The sequence below is a fragment of the Oncorhynchus clarkii genome, chromosome 26, assembly GCF_045791955.1.
Source record: "Oncorhynchus clarkii lewisi isolate Uvic-CL-2024 chromosome 26, UVic_Ocla_1.0, whole genome shotgun sequence".
Taxonomy (NCBI): domain Eukaryota; kingdom Metazoa; phylum Chordata; class Actinopteri; order Salmoniformes; family Salmonidae; genus Oncorhynchus; species Oncorhynchus clarkii.
Genome location: NC_092172.1, coordinates 32,169,056 through 32,189,737, shown reverse-complemented (window position 1 = coordinate 32,189,737; position 20,682 = coordinate 32,169,056). Strand labels below are relative to the sequence as shown.

General features: G+C 42.6%; 1 protein-coding gene, 1 long non-coding RNA gene and 1 other non-coding gene across 4 annotated transcripts; 2 read left to right on the top strand and 1 right to left on the bottom strand.

The window, feature by feature from the left end:
- The first annotated feature begins 7,126 nt into the window (after positions 1-7,126).
- LOC139385213 (uncharacterized) lies at positions 7,127-19,103 on the top strand. 2 transcript variants are annotated; one of them, XM_071130327.1, is made up of 6 exons: positions 7,301-7,417; positions 7,909-7,961; positions 10,586-10,888; positions 11,080-11,139; positions 11,442-11,498; positions 16,031-19,103. In XM_071130327.1, exons 1-6 carry the CDS (start codon positions 7,404-7,406, stop codon positions 16,195-16,197), a joined length of 654 nt encoding a protein of 217 aa, XP_070986428.1. In that variant the 5' UTR covers positions 7,301-7,403; the 3' UTR covers positions 16,198-19,103. The 2 variants fall into 2 exon arrangements, 1 of the variants encoding a protein (XP_070986428.1); XR_011628922.1 differs by lacking the exon at positions 7,909-7,961 and having other exon boundaries at positions 7,127-7,417.
- LOC139385305 (U2 spliceosomal RNA) lies at positions 12,079-12,268 on the top strand. The gene has a single exon (XR_011628931.1). It is a non-coding gene; the product is annotated as a U2 spliceosomal RNA (small nuclear RNA).
- Positions 18,964-19,727, bottom strand: LOC139385214 (uncharacterized). The gene is made up of 3 exons (XR_011628923.1): positions 19,669-19,727; positions 19,239-19,353; positions 18,964-19,082 (listed from the first exon to the last, which is right to left on the bottom strand). It is a non-coding gene; the product is annotated as an uncharacterized lncRNA (long non-coding RNA).
- Between the last annotated feature and the right edge of the window lie 955 nt (positions 19,728-20,682).

Here is a 20,682-nt window from a genome sequence, read left to right as displayed (position 1 = left end):
CACCGATCTACCTCATCTATTGCTTTCTGTACCTTCCTGACTATGTATGGCACATTTCTGCAAGTAACGACCTCCCAATATCCGGCTGTACCTGAGAGTAAACATAATTGATCATGATTGAGAACAACAGAGGATTAATCACGTTCCCCTGTGGTGTACCATTATCCACCAGGTAGCTAGCTGCCTGATAGTGACTTTCTCACCCTCACCTGGATAGACCTTCCAAACAGGAAATCCTTTATTCAGTTGAACATTATTCCTCCTACCCCATAATATCAAGCTTGATTAACACTCCCTGCTTCCACATCATATCATACGCCTTCTACACATCTTCTTCTTCTATGATATCATGGGGGCCGAAAACAAACGTTTAAAGTGCATGCTGCCAACTACTGGGCTGGAATGTACTATCAATCTTGATCTGCCCAATTCTGTAGTATCATGAAAATAACATTCAAAACCAAAATAAATCCCTACCCTCTACCACACCCCCCCCCCCCCTCCCCCAAAAACAGTAACATCTGTTACCCGCATGATCTCTTTTGCCTTCTCCACAATAACCTTCAACCTAGCATTTGTGCTTTCCACAACCGAGGCGTACTGACAACCTTAACAATAAAAGCTATGAAGTTAACTTTATTCATTTTCAGTGTCCTTTAACACCACACATTCATGAGCACAAGATTTCTAAACGAGCCTCGAAACCCTGCCAGGACCACCAGATGCACCAGCCCAACAATAGGTCCACTTACTACAGGTACATCCATGTAAACTCCATCAGCCTGACAGTAGGTCCACTTACTACAGGTACATCCATGTAAACTCCATCAGCCTGACAGTAGGTCCACTTACTACAGGTACATCCATGTAAACTCCATCAGCCTGACAGTAGGTCCACTTACTACAGGTACATCCATGTAAACTCCATCGGCCTGACAGTAGGTCCACTTACTACAGGTACATCCATGTAAACTCCATCGGCCTGACAGTAGGTCCACTTACTACAGGTACATCTATGTAAACTCCATCAGCCTGACAGTAGGTCCACTTACTACAGGTACATCCATGTAAACTCCATCGGTCTGACAGTAGGTCCACTTACTACAGGTACATCCATGTAAACTCCATCAGCCTGACAGTAGGTCCTTTTACTACAGGTACATCCATGTAAACTCCATCAGCCTGACAGTAGGTCCACTTACTACAGGTACATCCATGTAAACTCCATCAGCCTGACAGTAGGTCCACCTACTACAGGTACATCCATGTAAACTCCATCAGCCTGACAGTAGGTCCACTTACTACAGGTACATCCATGTAAACTCCATCAGTCTGACAGTAGGTCCACTTACTACAGGTACATCTATGTAAACTCCATCAGCCTGACAGTAGGTCCACTTACTACAGGTACATCCATGTAAACTCCATCAGCCTGACAGTAGGTCCACTTACTACAGGTACATCCATGTAAACTCCATCAGCCTGACAGTAGGTCCACCTACTACAGGTACATCCATGTAAACTCCATCAGCCTGACAGTAGGTCCACTTACTACAGGTACATCCATGTAAACTCCATCAGTCTGACAGTAGGTCCACTTACTACAGGTACATCCATGTAAACTCCATCAGTCTGACAGTAGGTCCACTTACTACAGGTACATCCATGTAAACTACATCAGCCTGACAGTAGGTCCACTTACTACAGGTACATCCATGTAAACTCCATCGGCCTGACAGTAGGTCCACTTACTACAGGTACATCCATGTAAACTCCATCAGTCTGACAGTAGGTCCACCTACTACAGGTACATCCATGTAAACTCCATCAGTCTGACAGTAGGTCCACCTACTACAGGTACATCCATATAAACTCCATCAGTCTGACAGTAGGTCCACCTACTACAGGTACATCCATGTAAACTACAACAGCCTGACAGTAGGTCCACTTACTACAGGTACATCCATGTAAACTCCATCGGCCTGACAGTAGGTCCACTTACTACAGGTACATCCATGTAAACTCCATCAGTCTGACAGTAGGTCCACCTACTACAGGTACATCCATGTAAACTCCATCAGCCTGACAGTAGGTCCACTTACTACAGGTACATCCATGTAAACTCCATCAGTCTGACAGTAGGTCCACTTACTACAGGTACATCCATGTAAACTCCATCAGTCCGCGCTGTAGTTCTACCAATCTGTTTTACGGCCTCTGCATATGATCCATCACGACTGATCCTAGATCAAATCAAATTTTATTTGTCATATGCGCAGAATACAACAGGTGTAGGTAGACCTTACAGTGAAATGCTTACTTACAAGCCCTTAACCAACGACGCAGTTTTTTAGAAAATACCTAAAAATTAAAAATATTTTTTAAAAAGAGGTAAGAATAACAAGTAATTAAAGAGCAGCAGTAAATAACAATAGCGGGGCTATATACAGGGGTACAGGTACCGAGTCAATGTGTCAATGTGCGGGGGCACCGATGTCGAGGTAATTGAGATAATTATGTACATGCAGGTAGGGTTGTTAAAGTGGCTATGCATAGATAATAACAGAATAGTAGCAGCATGTGGGGGGGTGCAAATAGTCTGGGTAGCCATTTGATTAGCTGTTCAGGAGTTTTATAGCTTGGGGGTAGAAGCTGTTTAGAAGCCTCTGGCTGGAGTCTTTGACAATGTTTAGGGCCTTCCTCTGACATCGCCTGGTATAGAAGTCCTGGATGGCAGCAAGCTTGGCCCCAGTGATGTACTGGGCCGTACGCACTACCCTCTGTAGTGCCTTGCGGTCGGAGGCAGAGCAGTTGCCATACCAGGCAGTGATGCAACCCGTCAGGATGCTCTCGATGGTGCAGCTGTAAAATCTTTTTGAGGATCTGAGGATCCACGCCAAAGGGGGAATAGGTTTTGTCGTGCCCTCTTCACGACTGTCTTGATGTGCTTGGACCATGTTAGTTTGTTGTTGATGTGGACGCCAAGAAACTTGAAGCTCTCAACCTGCTCCACTACAGCCCCATCGATGAGAATGGGGGTGTGCTCGGTTCCCTTTTTCATGTAGTCCACAAGCATCTCCTTTGTCTTGATCACACTGAGGGAGAGGTTGTCCTTGCACCACATGGTGAGGTCTCTGACCTCCTCCCTATAATCTGTACCATCGTTGTCGGTGATCAGGCCTACCACTGTTGTGTCATCAGAAAACTTAATGATGGTGTCGTGCCTGGCCGTGCAGTCATGAGTGAACAGGGAGCACAGGAGGGGACTGAGCACGCACCCGTGAGGGGCCCCCGTGTTGATGATCAATGTGTCGGATTTGTTGTTACCTACCCTTACCACTACCCTTACCACTTGCAAATAAATGCATTCAAAATCCTACAATGTGATTTTCTGTATTTTTTTTTTTCATTTTGTCTGTCATAGTTGAAGTGTACCTATGATGAAAATTACAGGCCTCTCTCATCTTTTTAAGTGGGAGAACTTGCACAATTGGTGGCTGACTAAATACTTTTTTGCCCAAATTGTACATCAATGATGTCGCTCTTGCTGCTGGTTATTCTTTGATCCTCCTCTACGCAGACGACACCATTCTGTATACCTCTGGCCCTTCGTTGGACACTGTGTTAACTAACCTCCAGATGAGCTTCAATACCATACACCTCCTTCCGTGGCCACCAACTGCTTTTAAATGCAAGTAAAACTAAATGCATGCTCTTCAACCGATCGCTGCCCGCACCCGCCCGCCCGTCCAGCATCACTACTCTGGACAGTTCTGATTTAGAATATGTGGACAACTACAAATACCTAGGTGTCTGGTTAGACTGTAAACGTTCCTTCCAGACTCACATTAAACATCTCCAATCCAAAATTAAATCTAGAATCGGCTTCCTATTTCGCAACAAAGCATCCTTCACTCATGCTACCAAACATACCCTCGTAAAACTGACCGTCCTACCGATCCTCAATGATGTCATTTACAAAATAGCCTCCAACACTCTACTCAACAAACTTGATGCAGTCTATCACAGTGCCATCCGTTTCGTTACCAAAACCCCATATACTACCCACCACTGCGACCTGTATGCTCTCGTTGGCTGGCCCTCGCTTCATACTTGTCGCCAAACCCACTGGCTCCAGGTCATCTACAAGTCTCTGCTAGGTAAAGCCCCGCCTTATCTCAGCCCACTGGTCACCATAGCAGCACCCACCCATAGCACGCGCTCCAGCAGGTATATCTCACCGATCACCCCCAAAGCCAATTCTTCCTTTGACGGCCTCTCCTTCCAGTTCTCTGCTGCCAATGACTGGAACGAATTGCAAACATCTCTTAAGCTGGAGACTCTTACCTCCCTCACTAGCTTTAAGCACCAGCTGTCAGAGCAGCTCATAGATCACTGCACCATCCAATCTACCTCATCCCCATACTGTATTTATTTATTTATTTGTCTTGCTCCTTTGCACCCCAGTATCTCAACGTGCACATTCACACTCTGCACATCCTACCATTCCAGTGTTTAATTGCTATATTGTAATTACTTCGGCACAATGGCCTATTTTTTGCCTTACCTCTCTTATCCTACCTCATTTCCACATGCTGTATATAGATTTTTCTTCTGTATTATTGATTGTATGTATGTTTATTCCATGTGTAATTCTGTGTTGTTTTAGTTGTCGAACTGCTTTGCTTTATCTTGGCCAGGTCACAGTTGCAAATGAGAACTTGTTTTCAACTAGCCTACCTGGTTAAATAAAGGTGAAATAAAAAAAATGAAAAAATGCAATGTAATTCTCGACGATTCGGCGCTTCCAACTTTTTGAGGAAGGCACTTTACTGTTTCAGAATGATAATGCCCCCATGCACAAAGCGAGGTCCATACATAAATGGTTTGTCGAGATCGCTGTGGAAGAACATGACTGGCCTGCACAGCTCCCTGACCTCAACCCCATTGAGCACCTTTGGGATGAATTGGAACACCGACTGCAATCCAGGCCTAATCGCCCAACATCAGTGCCCGACTTCACTAATGCTCTTGTGGCTAAATGGAAACAAATCCCTGTAGCAATGTTCCAACATCTAGAGTAGAGGCTGTTATAGCAGCAAAGGGGGGACCAACTCCATATTAAAGCCCATGATTTTGGAATGAGATGTTCGATGAGCAGGTGTCCGCATACTTTTGGTCACGTAGTGTATACAAACAAAGTAAATGGCTCAGTAGAATAGAATAAACATGTTAGCATCAGTATAACACAGGAAGGCACAATTTTTGGGAAGGGGGTGGGGTGTTGGGGGTCAAGTGTTTAAATTGTGCAGCAGCCTAGGCTACTTAGCAATCATAATAAGAGTCTGGTAGCAGCAGCTGTGATGTGTGTGTAGCATTAAGCTAAGGACCCTGGGACTAAACACCTCCCTCTGCAACTGGACCCTGGACTTACTGACAGGCTGCCCCCAGGTGGTGAGAGTAGGTAGCAACACATCTGCCATGCTGATCCTCAACACCGGAGCCCCTCAGGGGTGCGTGCTCAGTCCCCTCCTGTACTCCCTGTTCACCCACGACTGGGTGGCCAGACGACAGGCCTGATCACGACAACGACGAGACAGCCTATAGGGAGGAGGTCAGAAACCTAGCCTGGTGGTGCCAGAATAACAACCTGTCCCTCACTGTAACCAAGACTAAGGAGTTGATTGTGGACTACAGGAAAAGGAGGACCGAGCACGCTCCCAATCTCATCGACGGGCTGTAGTGGTGCAGGTTGTGAGCTTCAAGTTCCTTGGTGTCCACATCACCAACAAACTAGAATGGTCCAAACACACCAAGACAGTCGTGAGGAGGGCACGACAAAGCATATTCCCCCTTAGGAAACTGAAAGATTTTCAATGGGTCTTCAGATCCTCAAAAGGTTCTACAGCTGCAACATTGAGAGCATTCTGCCTGGTTGCATCACTGCCTGGTACGACAACTGCTCAGCCTTCTATCGCAAGGCACTACAGAGGGTAGTGCGTATGGCCCAGTACATCACCGGGGCTAAGCTGCCTGCCATCCAGGACCTCTACAGGCGGTGTCAGTCAAAGGCCCTAAAAATGGTCAAAGGCTTCTCAACAGTTTTTACCCCCAAGCCATAAGACTCCTGAACAGGTAACTCTACTGTTATTTTTCACTGTTGTTGTTATTTCTTTCCTTATCTATTGTTCACCTAATACCTTTAAAAAAAAACTTAAATTGCACTGTTGGTTAGGGCCTGTAAGTTAGCATTTCACTGTAAGGTGAAACACCTGTTATATTCGGCGCACGTGACAAATAAACTTTCATTTGATTTAATGTGTGTGTTTGTGGATGTCTGTGTGGGTGTGTGTTAAGGTGTAGAGAATCAGAGCAGATCCAGTTCAAGTGTTCAGCAGTCTGACGGCTTGTAGACAGAAACGGTCTAAACCTGTTGGTATCGGACCCCTTGTTCCGATATAGTCTGCCAGACAGGAGTAGCCTAACACAGAACCCAAACTGGCTGCGCGCGTGCGCCATTGTGCATAAATGTATCGACCTGTCCCCAAAAGAGATGACTAGAAACGATTAGGTTGACCATTTAATGTGTGGATTAATTGTCGGAGTAGAGGACCTTGTGCATTTCAGGTAAAATAACAACTCAATGTTTAAATCCCAGGACAAACTAGCTAGCAACAGCAAGCTAGCTAAATAGGACAAATTAGTTAGCGAGTGCTAGCTAAATTGCCATACATGTTTAATGCTTTTTGACCTGTCCCCAAATTAATCTAATTGGTTCAGAGTTTGTTTTTATATTTTAACCTGCAAGTCGGGATCGCGTTTGGTTTTGGGGGACAAAATAAATGTATGCATGATGGCGCACTCGCAGCCTTTGGGTTCCGTGGTCTTGGCAACGCAGACGCTCGTTGACGCACGAGTAGTGTGGGTGCAATAATTGAATAACATAGATTTCTACATTTATTTTGCAACACTGACCACACTGCAAAATACATTTAGAAATCCATGTTATTCAACCCACACTGCTCACGAGCGCCAACGAGGAAGTCCTGCCTCTCCCATCTCTTCCTTGGTTTATAGAAGCAGGTATTCACATGCCATCTCCTCATTGGTTAACACCCACGTGGGTGACTGAAGACGAACTAGGTCAGTGGCGGTAATGCACCTAATTTATGGAAGTTGCCAATCGCAATATTAAGGATGGGGTGAGGAAAAAGGATGCACTGATTTATGAACCGGGGCACAAAATGAACGCTCCCTCTGACTCCGCCTACCACTAGCATGCTTTTGCGGCACAGTCGATAGCTGTTTCATTACAATATTCCAGCATACCTCTAGTGCTGTTCGAGTTAGGTTATAGATTTCCAGGACTAAAATTCGTTTTCAGCTGTAACTAATTAATCAAGATGAATTTCCGCAGGTGAGTCTTCTGCTTGTTCGGCGATGTATGTGGCATCAATTCTGATCGATATCTACTGTTTAGTCAAGGTTAAGTATACATTTTCTGAGAGTTTGCTCTCTCAGGCAAGCTAGCTAGCAAAGTCAACGCTAGCTACCTTCTCGGCCTGTAGCTAGTTAACTTGGCTACGTCGCGTTTTTTTTTATTGACCGGCGTCTGTGGTAACCTACATTAACGTTAAAGCTGACTACAGGTCACTAGTTATAATATCTATGTAACGTCAGCTAATTTGACCATGATGAAGTAACGTTAACGTCAGATAAGTTCAATACGAAGCCAGAGACCAAATGAGCTTGAAACGATCAGAGCCATCTATTAACAGTTAACTTTAGTTATATGGCTCTGGTTATGAAGTTTCAAACAGGTCTGATGACCGTTTATATTAATAACATCTCTTAACAGTCTCTTGGTTATGAAAGTTTGTCGATAACAAGTTGTCAATTTCTTTTTAGTTGTCTGAGTGTTGCAGTCATCTGGTTCCTGTCTTCCAGCCAGTCGAACTCCGGTTGGTTTTTAATTAAATAAATCAAATTGTCACATGCGCCGAATACAACAGGTGTGCAGACCTTACAGTGAAATGCTTATTTACAATGCAGTTGTTAGAAACGTAAGTGTGAAGTAAAAAATGTATAAGAAATAAAAAAAACAAATCATTAAAGAGCAACAGTAAAATAACAGTGGTGAGGCTATATACAGGGGGTACCATAGGGACGGTACGAGGTTTCCTCCAGGTGTGACGCTTTGCTTTCAGACTAGAGATCAATCTTGGTTTCATCAGACCAGAGATTTTTGTTTCTCATGGTCAGAGTCCTTTAGGTGCCTTTTTGCCAAACCAAGTGGGCTGTCATGTGCCTTTTACTGAGGAGTAGCTTCCCTCTGGTCACTCTACCATAAAGGCCTGATTGGTGGAGTGCTGCAGAGATGGTTGTCCTTTTAGAAAGTTCTCCCATATCCACAGAGGAACTCTGGAGCTCGGTCAGGGTGACCATCAGGTGCTTGGTCACCTCCCTGACCAAGGCCCTTCTCCCTCGATTGCTAAGTTTGGCCAGGCAGCCAGCTCTAGGAAGAGTCTGGGTGGCCAGCTCAAACTTTGTCAAAGAATGGAGGCCACTGTGTTCTTCTGGGCCCCCGAGTGGCGCAGGTGTCACTACAGTCCCTGTTTCAAATCCAGGCTGAATCACATCCGGTTGTGATTGGGAGTCCCATAGGGCGGCACACAATTGGCCCAGTGTCATCCAAGTTTGGCCGGGGTAGGCCTTTATTGTAAATGATTCACGTTTATTTACAATGATGGCCAAACCCTTCTCTAACCCGGACGACGCTGGGCCAATTGTGCGCCGCCCTATGGGACTCCCGGTCACGGTTGGTTGTGATACAGCCTGGAATTGACTCCTCTAGCACTGCGATGCAGTGTCTTAAACACTGTGCCACTCGGTCTCGAATTAGCCTACACTATAATTCATTAAACTGGACTGGATTATTTTATCACACCTGCATTGCAATCCAATGCATGCACGATTTCTGCAATACACTGATATATATATTGCAGCGCTGTCATTTTTGGGGGGCTGTGCTAGAGAAGGCTATATCTGTCTGCTAATACAGGACTAGTGAGTCCAGTGAACTAATTTAGTGAAATTCTGATATTAATATTCAGATTTTTCAGGGGGTGCTGCAGCACCCTCAGCACTCCTACTTCCTGTGGCCATGGTCTTAGAGAAAAACAAGCCACATGTACATGTTTGTGAGTCTCACCTTTCCACAGAGGGGTATCCCAAACTGTTTGGACGCTACAGACAGAAGTTGGCAGAGTCCCCCAAGATGCTTGTCGGGGTCGTAGAGCAGAATAGAGAACACCACCGCTACAGACAATTTTGTGTGTCTAACTTTCTCATCATTATTCATGATTCATTCAAGACTATCCATAATCATGGTAGCATCCACATTCATTTAGAAGTGATTAGAAACATTCTATTTTTATTTACAATAAAAATTACACAATACATTATTTACTGTTCATTTCTGTTGGCCACAAAATAATTTGAAACACAAACCGCAAATGCATCCAAAAGGTTTGTAAAGTAACAAGTTTGATGTCATCATTACGTGCCAGGTTTATGACACCAAATACTACACGTTTGACTAATTGAATACACATTTCAGTGAATTTGTCCCAATACTTTTGGTCCCCTCAAATGGGGGGGCACTATGTACAAAAAGTGCTGTAATTCAGTTCACCCGATATGAGGGAAAAACGCTGAGTCTGTACCTTTAACCTCCCAATACTTTTGGAGATCACTGTACAATGCGGAGTAGGCACAGGCCTAGTGTTCTTTTTTTTTATTTTTATGTATTCATACACCGGTCCCCGACCGGTTCGGTATGAGTACTGTACCGTTACACTCCTATTGTAAGTTGGAGACATCGAAGCATGTTTGTTTTCTGCTGGTGGCTGGTAAAGTTTGCCTTTCTGACCAACTTCATTATAATTAGCTGAGTGGAATTGAAGGTGTGAAACGCTCTATCCTTAATTGCAATACTGGTTTGGAAACCAGTAATAAACATAATTATCATCCTAAATGACTTTACAAATAGAAGATATACACTTTTACTGTTGTGTTTTACCATATATTTCAGTATTTGTTTTTGGTGGGACATAGTTTGAGTGGACGTTTATTTTCTGTTCCTTCCCATGTTTCCATTTGCTCAGAAAGTGATGAAGTTTGGGGAAAATGTGCAGTGCAAAACATCTCTGTTGGAATCTGTGTTAAAATGGTGCACAGTACTACATATATCTTCTGTACAATTGATATAAGGGTATTTTGAGCTTTCCAAAACCATATTATATATGATTAACGGTTAGACAGTGTCGGGATTGTTGTACACAATCCCAGCATCTTTTATGAATTATAAAAAAATAATCCTGTCAGACACCTTTTAATACAATTCATAACAATACTGCTTTACATGACTTCTGTTTATGTAATTACTTGCCTTGTTGGCTGAGAGAAAGTGTATGTAAATAGCACTAGCATCTTGAAAGAGAGCCTCGGAAGCAACATTATAATGTTAAATAACTTTTGCTGTGGCGGTAAAAATGACAAGGGTGTTTTTCTCTCATTTTTACAGTGCTACACTCAGGTATACGTTATCTTAGTGTAACCAGAGGAGGGTCCGTAACTATACCAATAACTGATGGCCAATGTCCTGAGTCGGACTTCGGATTATGCACAGAGAGGAAAGGCCCAGTGGTCACTTATGAGAACAACGTGATCACCGAGGGGCCAAATTATCTGGGCAGGATCCAGCTGATGAACGACTCCAGTGGCTGTACTGTTGTAATTCACAATGTAACCAAAGAAGATACAGAGACAGTTTATTATACAGACGGAGGTCTTCCAGGTCAACTGAGAATTGTACTTGAAATGACAAGTAAGAAGCCTCCTCTTTTTTGCATTAAAAAGCTTCAGTGAAAAGTGTGACGGAGCGGTTTCTGAAGTTCCACTGTTGCTTAGCTGTACTGAAGGGATTAAACATCAGTTATAATTTGTTATTGCTATTGTAAACATTGCAGCACTATTTATCACAAATTCATGAAGCTTTTTCTTATGGTATATTTTCAGACATGACTGAGAGTTCAACCACTACAGCAGCCCCACAACCATCTACAACCACACGAGGAGGTATTATTGTCACCTGATCTTTAACCTGGAAGAAGATAATGCAGGGTTTCCCAAACTTCAACCGGGGGACCCCAGGGGATACACATGTTGGTGTTATTTTTTCCCGAGCACTACATAGTCAAAAACCAAAACGTACATTATTTTTTCCCGAGCACTACATAGTCAAAAACCAAAACGTACACCCCTTGGGGTCCCCATGACCAAGTTTGTGAAACGCTGAGATTAAGAACCATCTTCGTACTGCAGAAATAATTGTTATTCAAGCATGACAACAGTGTATTTTGCTTATGATATATTTTCAGGTAGCACTGAGAGTCTGACCACCACAGCAGCCCCACAACAATCTTCAACCACACCAGGTATAATCATCGTCTGATCTTTAAGTTTAAGTAGATTGTGAGTTGTGCAGTAATAGCAGAACTCTGTTCAAATAGTATAACAAATCTACCAAGCACTTAATGAGCTTGTGTGTTGCAGTAGAACCAACAGAACTGTACCAAAAGTGAAAACCCTACCGATCTGTCTTTTTGAAAAGCCAAATTTTCACCTCGCATAGACAGCTGTGTTGTAAAATGACACACAGCAACATTCTAAATGAGGGAAAGGGGATATCTAGTCAGTTGTACAACTGAATGCCTTCAACTGAAATGTGTCTTCCTCATTTAACCCAACCCCTCTGAATCAGAGAGATAACAGGATCCCTGTTTGTATTTGAAATCAAATGCATTCCAAGTTATTTTGGGATCTGTCATGTAGAACTAGAAAGTAAAGTTGTCTAACTCGATGTCATGATCACCTCTGATCAGGAGCTAGAAGTGAGTCAGATCTGGTTTATGTGCCAATATGTTTTGGAATGTGTATGGTTGTGTATTTACCCCCATCTGGCTCCTCTGGCCATATATATATTTAGTTTGACAGTCAAGATACTTTTCAACTTTTTTGGCTTCTCTGCCTTTTGGCTAAGATCAAGTGTAGTATCTCTTAAAAATCTGTTCCTGACAGTTTAATATCTGCTACGTCCCTTATCTGGGGACCATATATGAAATTGTATTTTGGAACGGGGAGATGGAATAGGGGCTTGCACGCATCAACCTAGTAATGCAGGCTCTCCAGGAAGGGTGCACCTCTCTGGCTGCAGGTAGCCTAGTGGTTAGAGAGGTGAGCCAACAACAAGAAGGTTGCCAGTTTGAATCCCGAGTCGTGAGGAAAGTGAACCCCCCCCCCCCCCCCCACACACACACACACACAACTGCTCCAGGTTAGACAGGTTAGACCTGTCCAACCTGTATATGTATGCGTGTCTTTCGAAGGGGTTGGGTTAAAAATGGTCAAATTTCAACTGCAGGGTAGGGTTGCATGTATATTGCTTTTCCCGTCGGTAATAGTGCGTAATATAATAATAATAATAATAATAATAATAATAATAAAATCCAATATGAAGATTTTCCTGTACTCGTTCGATCAAACGTCTCTCAACGCTTGACATTTTTTATACAAATCAGTGGGAAATATCCTTTCAGGAAGTTTTGTTTGTGTCTCTTTGGTGTAGGCCAACGTTTGTATCATGTGCGTTTCTGTTCAAATGCGTCTGACCGGAGCGGGAGAGTAAAGCGTAATCATAATCCAGACGCTGAGACGTCGTCCTGCGTCCCATTGTGACATACAGTGCCTTGCGAAAGTATTCGGCCCCCTTGAACTTTGCGACCTTTTGCCACATTTCATGCTTCAAACATAAAGATATAAAACTGTATTTTTTTGTGAAGAATCAACAACAAGTGGGACACAATCATGAAGTGGAACGACATTTATTGGATATTTCAAACTTTTTTAACAAATCAAAAACTGAAAAATTGGGCGTGCAAAATTATTCAGCCCCTTTACTTTCAGTGCAGCAAACACTCTCCAGAAGTTCAGTGAGGATCTCTGAATGATCCAATGTTGACCTAAATGACTAATGATGATAAATACAATCCACCTGTGTGTAATCAAGTCTCCGTATAAATGCACCTGCACTGTGATAGTCTCAGAGGTCCGTTAAAAGCGCAGAGAGCATCATGAAGAACAAGGAACACACCAGGCGGGTCCGAGATACTGTTGTGAAGAAGTTTAAAGCCGGATTTGGATACAAAAAGATTTCCCAAGCTTTAAACATCCCAAGGAGCACTGTGCAAGCGATAATATTGAAATGGAAGGAGTATCAGACCACTGCAAATCTACCAAGACCTGGCCGTCCCTCTAAACTTTCAGCTCATACAAGGAGAAGACTGATCAGAGATGCAGCCAAGAGGCCCATGATCACTCTGGATGAACTGCAGAGATCTACAGCTGAGGTGGGAGACTCTGTCCATAGGACAACAATCCTTATATTGCACAAATCTGGCCTTTATGGAAGAGTGGCAAGAAGAAAGCCATTTCTTAAAGATATCCATAAAAAGTGTCGTTTAAAGTTTGCCACAAGCCACCTGGGAGACACACCAAACATGTGGAAGAAGGTGCTCTGGTCAGATTAAACCAAAATTTAACTTTTTGGCAACAATGCAAAACGTTATGTTTGGCGTAAAAGCAACACAGCTGAACACACCATCCCCACTGTCAAACATGGTGGTGGCAGCATCATGGTTTGGGCCTGCTTTTCTTCAGCAGGGACAGGGAAGATGGTTAAAATTGATGGGAAGATGGATGGAGCCAAATACAGGACCATTCTGGAAGAGAACCTGATGGAGTCTGCAAAAGACCTGAGACTGGGACGGAGATTTGTCTTCCAACAAGACAATGATCCAAAACATAAAGCAACATCTACAATGGAATGGGAAAAATAAACATATCCAGGTGTTAGAATGGCCAAGTCAAAGTCCAGACCTGAATCCAATCGAGAATCTGTGGAAAGAACTGAAAACTGCTGTTCACAAATGCTCTCCATCCAACCTCACTGAGCTCGAGCTGTTTTGCAAGGAGAAATGGGAAAAAATGTCAGTCTCTCGATGTGCAAAACTGATAGAGACATACCCCAAGCGACTTACAGCTGTAATCGCAGCAAAAGGTGGCGCTACAAAGTATTAACTTAAGGGGGCTGAATAATTTTGCACGCCCAATTTTTCAGTTTTTGATTTGTTAAAAAAGTTTGAAATATCCAATAAATGTCCCACTTGTTGTTGATTCTTCACAAAAAATACAGTTTTATATCTTTATGTTTGAAGCCTGAAATGTGGCAAAAGGTCGCAAAGTTCAAGGGGGCCGAATACTTTCGCAAGGCACTGTAGCTACGCAATTCTGAGACTCATCTCCCAGTATGCGTCCTCTATTAATTTAAATGTTTAGACAGTTATAGAAATTGCTTGAATTCGATCCCAATGCTCCAATATTTTAGAACACTGCTGTGCGTACATGTTTGATACTCTGATAGACCCTTAAGTGCTGAAGCAGGGTCAGTGCAGCAGCATGGTATTAAATGTTGAGACTATACATTAGCGGTTGGATGTCAAATTGTAAACATTAGGCCTAGCTAGATAGATCAAAAGTTAGCTCGCTAGTTAACTATGTATTAATTAATAATAATTTATTACATTTCTTTAACACTTTCCATAGAATTTCAAAGTGCTTAAAGAGCAACAAAACAAACAAGCAAAGGTCAAGTCTTTCAAAGCTGCATCCTCCAAAGATGGAGGGTCAGTTCATGGCTTGAGCGACGGGAGCGAGACAGAGGATGGTAGATAACGATAAGGGAGTCTGCTGTCTGCTGAAGATCTTGTAGATGGCAAGTCTGGGAACCAGCCTGAGTCGTATAGCCACTGGACTTCTCCTCTTCCACTCTGTAGCACCCACTTGGGTGATGCCTCAGCAGCTCTGCGCGCCAGACATCTCACCACACTAAGTTCAGAATAGTAGCCAGTCGTCCACTCTACGAGCCCTCTGCCTTAGCTCTGCTGGATTCCACTGTCTCATTCCTCTCACACTTCAGCCACCAACTAAAATGATGTTCTCAAAAGAAACAAAAAAGATTGTACTGTGTCCAGATGCATTTTTCTAACAAAAACACTAGTCAGCTAGCTAGCCAGCCTAAGTGTTAACCTGTCAGTTAATTTGCAAATCCGTGGCTCAAACCCCCAGATATATGCAAAAAAAAACAATGTTATCAAAAATGAATAATTCAAAACAACTATGTACAAATTTACGGGAGCTCTGTTCTTAGGCCGCTACTGGGAGACGACATGGCAACTATAGAACATGTCCTAAACACCTTTCCAGCGCTGCAGGTGCACTACGTTTGTAGAAGTGTCATTTTGGTGTCATTTGTGCAAGTTTTGGACCACATGAAAGCTGCTGAGATTGCATTCTTTCCTACAATAATTCAGAGAACGTTAGCAATATAGAACGCCTGGAAATGTATAAATTAATGTCAATATATCTCCCCTGAAACCTGAATGCATACGCTACTCTAAGATATTAATCCCATTACCTTGCTTCAATTTTACCTTGCTTCAATTTTAACTGTGGGAATTAGGCCTTTTTAAAAATGTTTTTTGTAATTGTTTCAACATTTTATATTAATACTTTAGCACACCAGATTCTACTGCTCAATAGGACTTTGAAAAGCAGAATTGGGTGTTTGAGCAGGGCTGTAACAAAAGCCTGTACCCATTAGATGGAATGTTAGCCACATGTTTTCTACAGTACATTGACTTTTTTCACCATATTGCATATCTAATACTACAAGTATTATATCAAAGTCAATGTTAGTTTTGTAGTAGTGCTATCAAGTAATTTCCTGTCGTGAGAAATCATTACATAACATGGGTTTACTTGTATGGCAGTTTGCGTTCATTAATATGTTAGTACTAGAACCAGGAAATAATCTAGTACTAGAACGTTTTTTTTTTTCCTGTCTCTCCAGGTCTACTTGTGGAACATCTTGCTGGGCTGGTACCTTTAGGGGGGCTGGTGGTGGTGGTGGTGGTATGCATCAGGATATGTAAAAACAAAAAGTTGAAGGAAGAACCTCCCTTGGCCGAGCTCCAAGTTCTAAATCAAAACACATCAATGGCCACAGCAGAACAATGAAAATGATATCTCGTTAGACAATCTGGACCCTCTCTTTCTAAAACTATCCTCCGCCATTGTTGCAACCCCTATTACCAGCCTGTTCAACCTCTCTTTTGTATCGTCCAAGATCCCTAAAGATTAGAAAGCTGCCGCGGTCATCCCCCTCTTCAAAGGGGGTGACACCCTAGACCCAAACTGTTACAGACCTATATCCATCCTGCCCTTCCTATCTAAAGTCTTCGAAAGCCAAGTTAATAAACAGATCACTGACCATTTCGAATCCCACTGAAACTTCTCCGCTGTGCAATCTGGCTTCCGAGCCAGTCAATGGTGCACTTCAGCCACGCTCAAGGTACTAAACAATATCATAACCGTCATCGTTTAAAGACCGTACTGTGCAGCCGTCTTCATCGACCTGGCCAAGGCTTTCGACTCTGTCAATCGCCGTATTCTTATCGGCAGACTCAATAGCCTTGGTTTTTCTAATGACTGCCTCGCCTGGTTCACCGACTACTTTGCAGACGGAGTTCAGTGTGTCAAATCGGGGGGCATGTTGTCCGGACCTCTGGCATTCTCTATGGGGGTACCACAGGGTTCAATTCTCTGGCCGACTCTTTTCCCTGTATATATCAATGATGTCGATCTTGCTGCAGGCGATTCCTTGATCCACCTCTACGCAGGCGACACCATTCTGTATACTTCTGGCCTTTCCTTGGACACTGTGCTAACTAACCTCCAAACGAGCTTCAATGCCATACAACACTCCTTCCTGCTCTTAAACACTAGTAAAACCAAATGCATGCTTTTCAATCGTTCGCTGCCCGCACCCGCCCGCACGACTAGCATCACCACCCTGGACGGTTCCGACCTAGAATATGTGGACAACTATAAATACCTAGGTGTCTGGCTAGACTGTAAACTCTCCTTCCAGACTCATATTAAACATCTCCAATCCAAAATCAAACCTAGAATCGGCTTTCTATTTCGCAACAAAGCCTCCTTCACTCACGCCGCCAAACTTACCCTAGTAAAACTGACTATCCTACCGATCCTCGACTTCGGCGATGTCATCTACAAATTTAGCTTCCAACACTACTCAGCAAACTGGATGCAGTCTATCACAGTGCCATCCGTTTTGTTACCAAATCACCTTATACCACCCACCACTGTGACCTGTATGCTCTAGTCGGCTGGCCCTCGCTACATATTCGTCGCCAGACCCACTGGCTCCAGGTCATCTATAAGTCTATGCTAGGTAAAGCTCCGCCTTATCTCAGTTCACTGGTCACGATAACAACACCCACCCGTCACGATAACAACACCCACCCGTAGCACACATTCCAGCAGGTATATCTCACTGATCATCCCCAAAGCCAACACCTCATTTGGCCGCCTTTCCTTCCAGGTCTCTGCTGACAGTGACTGGAACGAATTGCAAAAATCGCTGAAGTTGGAGACTTATTTCACTTTAAACATCAGCTATCTGAGCAGCTAACCGATCACTGCAGCTGTACTTAGTCCATCTGTAAATAGCCCACCCAATCTACCTACCTCATCCCATACTGTTTTTATTGTATTTACTTTTCTGCTCTTTTGCACACCAGTATCTCTACTTGCACATCATCATCTGCTCATTTATCACTTGTGTTAATCTACTAAATTGTAATTATTTGCTCCTATGGCCTATTTATTGCCTACCACCTCATGCCTTTTGCACACACTGTATATACTTTTTTCTACTGTGTCATTGACTTGTTTATTGTTTACTCCATGTGTAACTCTGTTGTCTGTGTCACACTGCTTTGCTTTATCTTGGCCAGGTCGCAGTTGCAAATGAGAACTTGTTCTCAACTAGCCTACCTGGTTAAATAAAGGTGAAATTAAAAATATTGCCCTGTCTGTGGGCTTGCCATGAACATGTCAGGGGCATGTTGATTGCTGCTTTGCGCCGGTGGAATCTTTTTGAAAGTGCCTTCTAAATGCAATGTCCCATTCACTTCTATTGGGCGTCAGCTAGTGGTGGCTTAAGTTATGTGACGTTTTGAAGTGGCTGTTTAAAGGGAACTGAACCATGCATTACTGTATACAACACTGACCTGTTTCAGGACAGTGTTTTAAGCTGTGTTTTGTATAACCTCCCAAATGAGTTTTTAAACAACTAGACAATCCTCACCTTTCTCAGTATCTCAAGGTCAGTAGCCTACTTTGTAGAAAGTGAGTTAAGAGGTGTTCAACTATGAAACTGTTTCAAATGTGTATGGATGTATGATAACTGATAGCAATAATATTTAGATGATTTAATATATTTGAGGGCGCCAAAGGAAATACTGTGCAATGTTTTACTATTACTGTCTCAACTCTGCACCACAATGTGTTTTTAAATCCTATTCTGTATTTTCAACCAGTTGTGGAGTGACTTTTATACATTTTACATCTAACCTTTGAATAAAATGTTGCTATTTTCTGATTTGGTTGAAGTGTGTTGTATACATAGCAGGTTGTTCAGCTTGCTGGTAAAGCCACGGCTGTTTTGAAAATTGGTCCTTGGATGGAATGGTAAATGTGACACATGGTTTTAAGATGTCTAAGAAATGTATTGAATAAAACAATATTATTTATCTCTTAACGCCCTGACATTTTGCTCATGCAATCAACACGAGTCAGACACACAAGGTGTGCAACAAATGTGTGAACATCTGTAGTCCCCATCGACCACCTACTTAGATGTAAGGCGTGACAGAAGTTTGGCCCAGTGGATCACGGGACACCAGAAATGTTATTTTTGTCATCTTTCAATTTTATTATGTTTGGTCCTCTACCCTAATTTATGTGCTTTTCTGGATATTGGTCCACTAGATGGCAGGCTTCAACCAAGTTGTTCCAGAATCCACATTTGTCAGGATCTATAACAGAAGACATGTATTTTTTTTATCCATCATAAATGTGAAAATAAAGAACAGCTGGATGACAGTGTGAGGTGCACCATGTAAATACTAAGACATTTCAGAAAGCTGATTATGTGAACGTTTTAGAATTATTGGGTGTAAATGATTTCTTACCAGGTCGTCAACAGGCAGACACCGAGAACGGACCCCAGCACAAAGAACATGGGGGCTATGATCAAGGTGATAAACCATGACAACTTCATTCCAACAACAGTAGTAGAGAGCTGATCTGAAATGACAGAATGTTCATAACAGTTCAACTGTTATTTACAGCTTTCTTTGTGTGTGAATATAAAGATTTAATCACATTTAACACAATCTTAAACGTACTGTATTAAAAACGTAGAAATATATCTAGTGCATATAGCAGCTTGTGACATAAATATATTACATTTGTTTCATCCAACTGTTATGGTATATATTTATAATTGAAATCCATATCCTGAATTGACTTGAGATTAAACTTTATTGAACCAGGTGTATATTTTTTAGAATGCTCCCAATGCAAAACCACAGTTATGCAGTCATAATGCAGTTTACTCACCACCACTGATAAGGGAGAGCTTGGTCCCACTTCCGATCTCAAATATGTTAGCCCTCTGCTCAACACAGTAGTACAGACCCACGTCACTCTCTGAGATGTTCAGTATGCTCAGATTGCTTCGGAACAGGCCTGTGTAATACACTGCCTCGAAAACCACATGATCTCGTCCTCCAGGGTAATGTCACAGCCGATGTGTCCCCTGGTTTCACTAGAATCTCATTTTGACCTGCTCCCAAAGCCTCAGAGCATGGACATTTAAAGGTTTTAACCCTTATTAATTAACAGAATACTGAAACTTAATCAAATATAAACAATGTATCTCCCAAGTGGATAAAATGCATTTCTACTCACAACATAGAATTGTTAGAGCTGTTCTCTTTTTCATTGTTTCCTGTCAGTTCCTGAAAGAACTGTGCATAGGATGTGAAGGCATCAACACATTTCTTTTTTTCTGTGGGTAACAAGTCCACCTACCACCGGTACAGGAAACAGGGCCACCAAGAGCCCATCAAGCCATGGTTTGAACTGTATCAGAATGTTTAAAAAAAAACTGCTCTCATGTTTTCAAGATTCCTCCATTTAACGTTTTGTATTTGCTCATAGAACAGCCAATAGCACAGTTCTATTGAATAGATACTGGAAATGAACAGCTCCATGCAGTGCAGAGGTCATGGAACAAATACATTTCTGTTAACAAACACTGTGGAATAAAACACAATGTTCTTCATCAAATTCATGAGATTTTTGCAAGTACACTGTGACAGTGAAAGTTGAACATTTACATTTTAGTCAAAACATGCGAAGGATCAGTAAATCTAGTCGCTGTTCTGAGAAATACATTCTTAATGTGCTTTTCTGACTGATATGTCTGGGGGTAAACATTTTAGGAAATGGTTATTGTGCTCCACCACACCCCCAACACTTTAATTTCATGTTTTCAGTTTTCTGTGAGGACTGGGAGGCTGTTCCTGTTACAATGCATGATGAGGACTGTGATGATTCTCATCATCAAAA

What these genes read in the sequence shown, in the direction of transcription:
- LOC139385213 (XM_071130327.1), top strand. An exon ending in TTCCAGCCAGTCGAACTCCG is followed by an intron (nt 7,962 to 10,585) that starts GTTGGTTTTTAA and finishes TCATTTTTACAG; the next exon opens with TGCTACACTCAGGTATACGT. An exon ending in ACAATCTTCAACCACACCAG is followed by an intron (nt 11,499 to 16,030) that starts GTATAATCATCG and finishes CTGTCTCTCCAG; the next exon opens with GTCTACTTGTGGAACATCTT.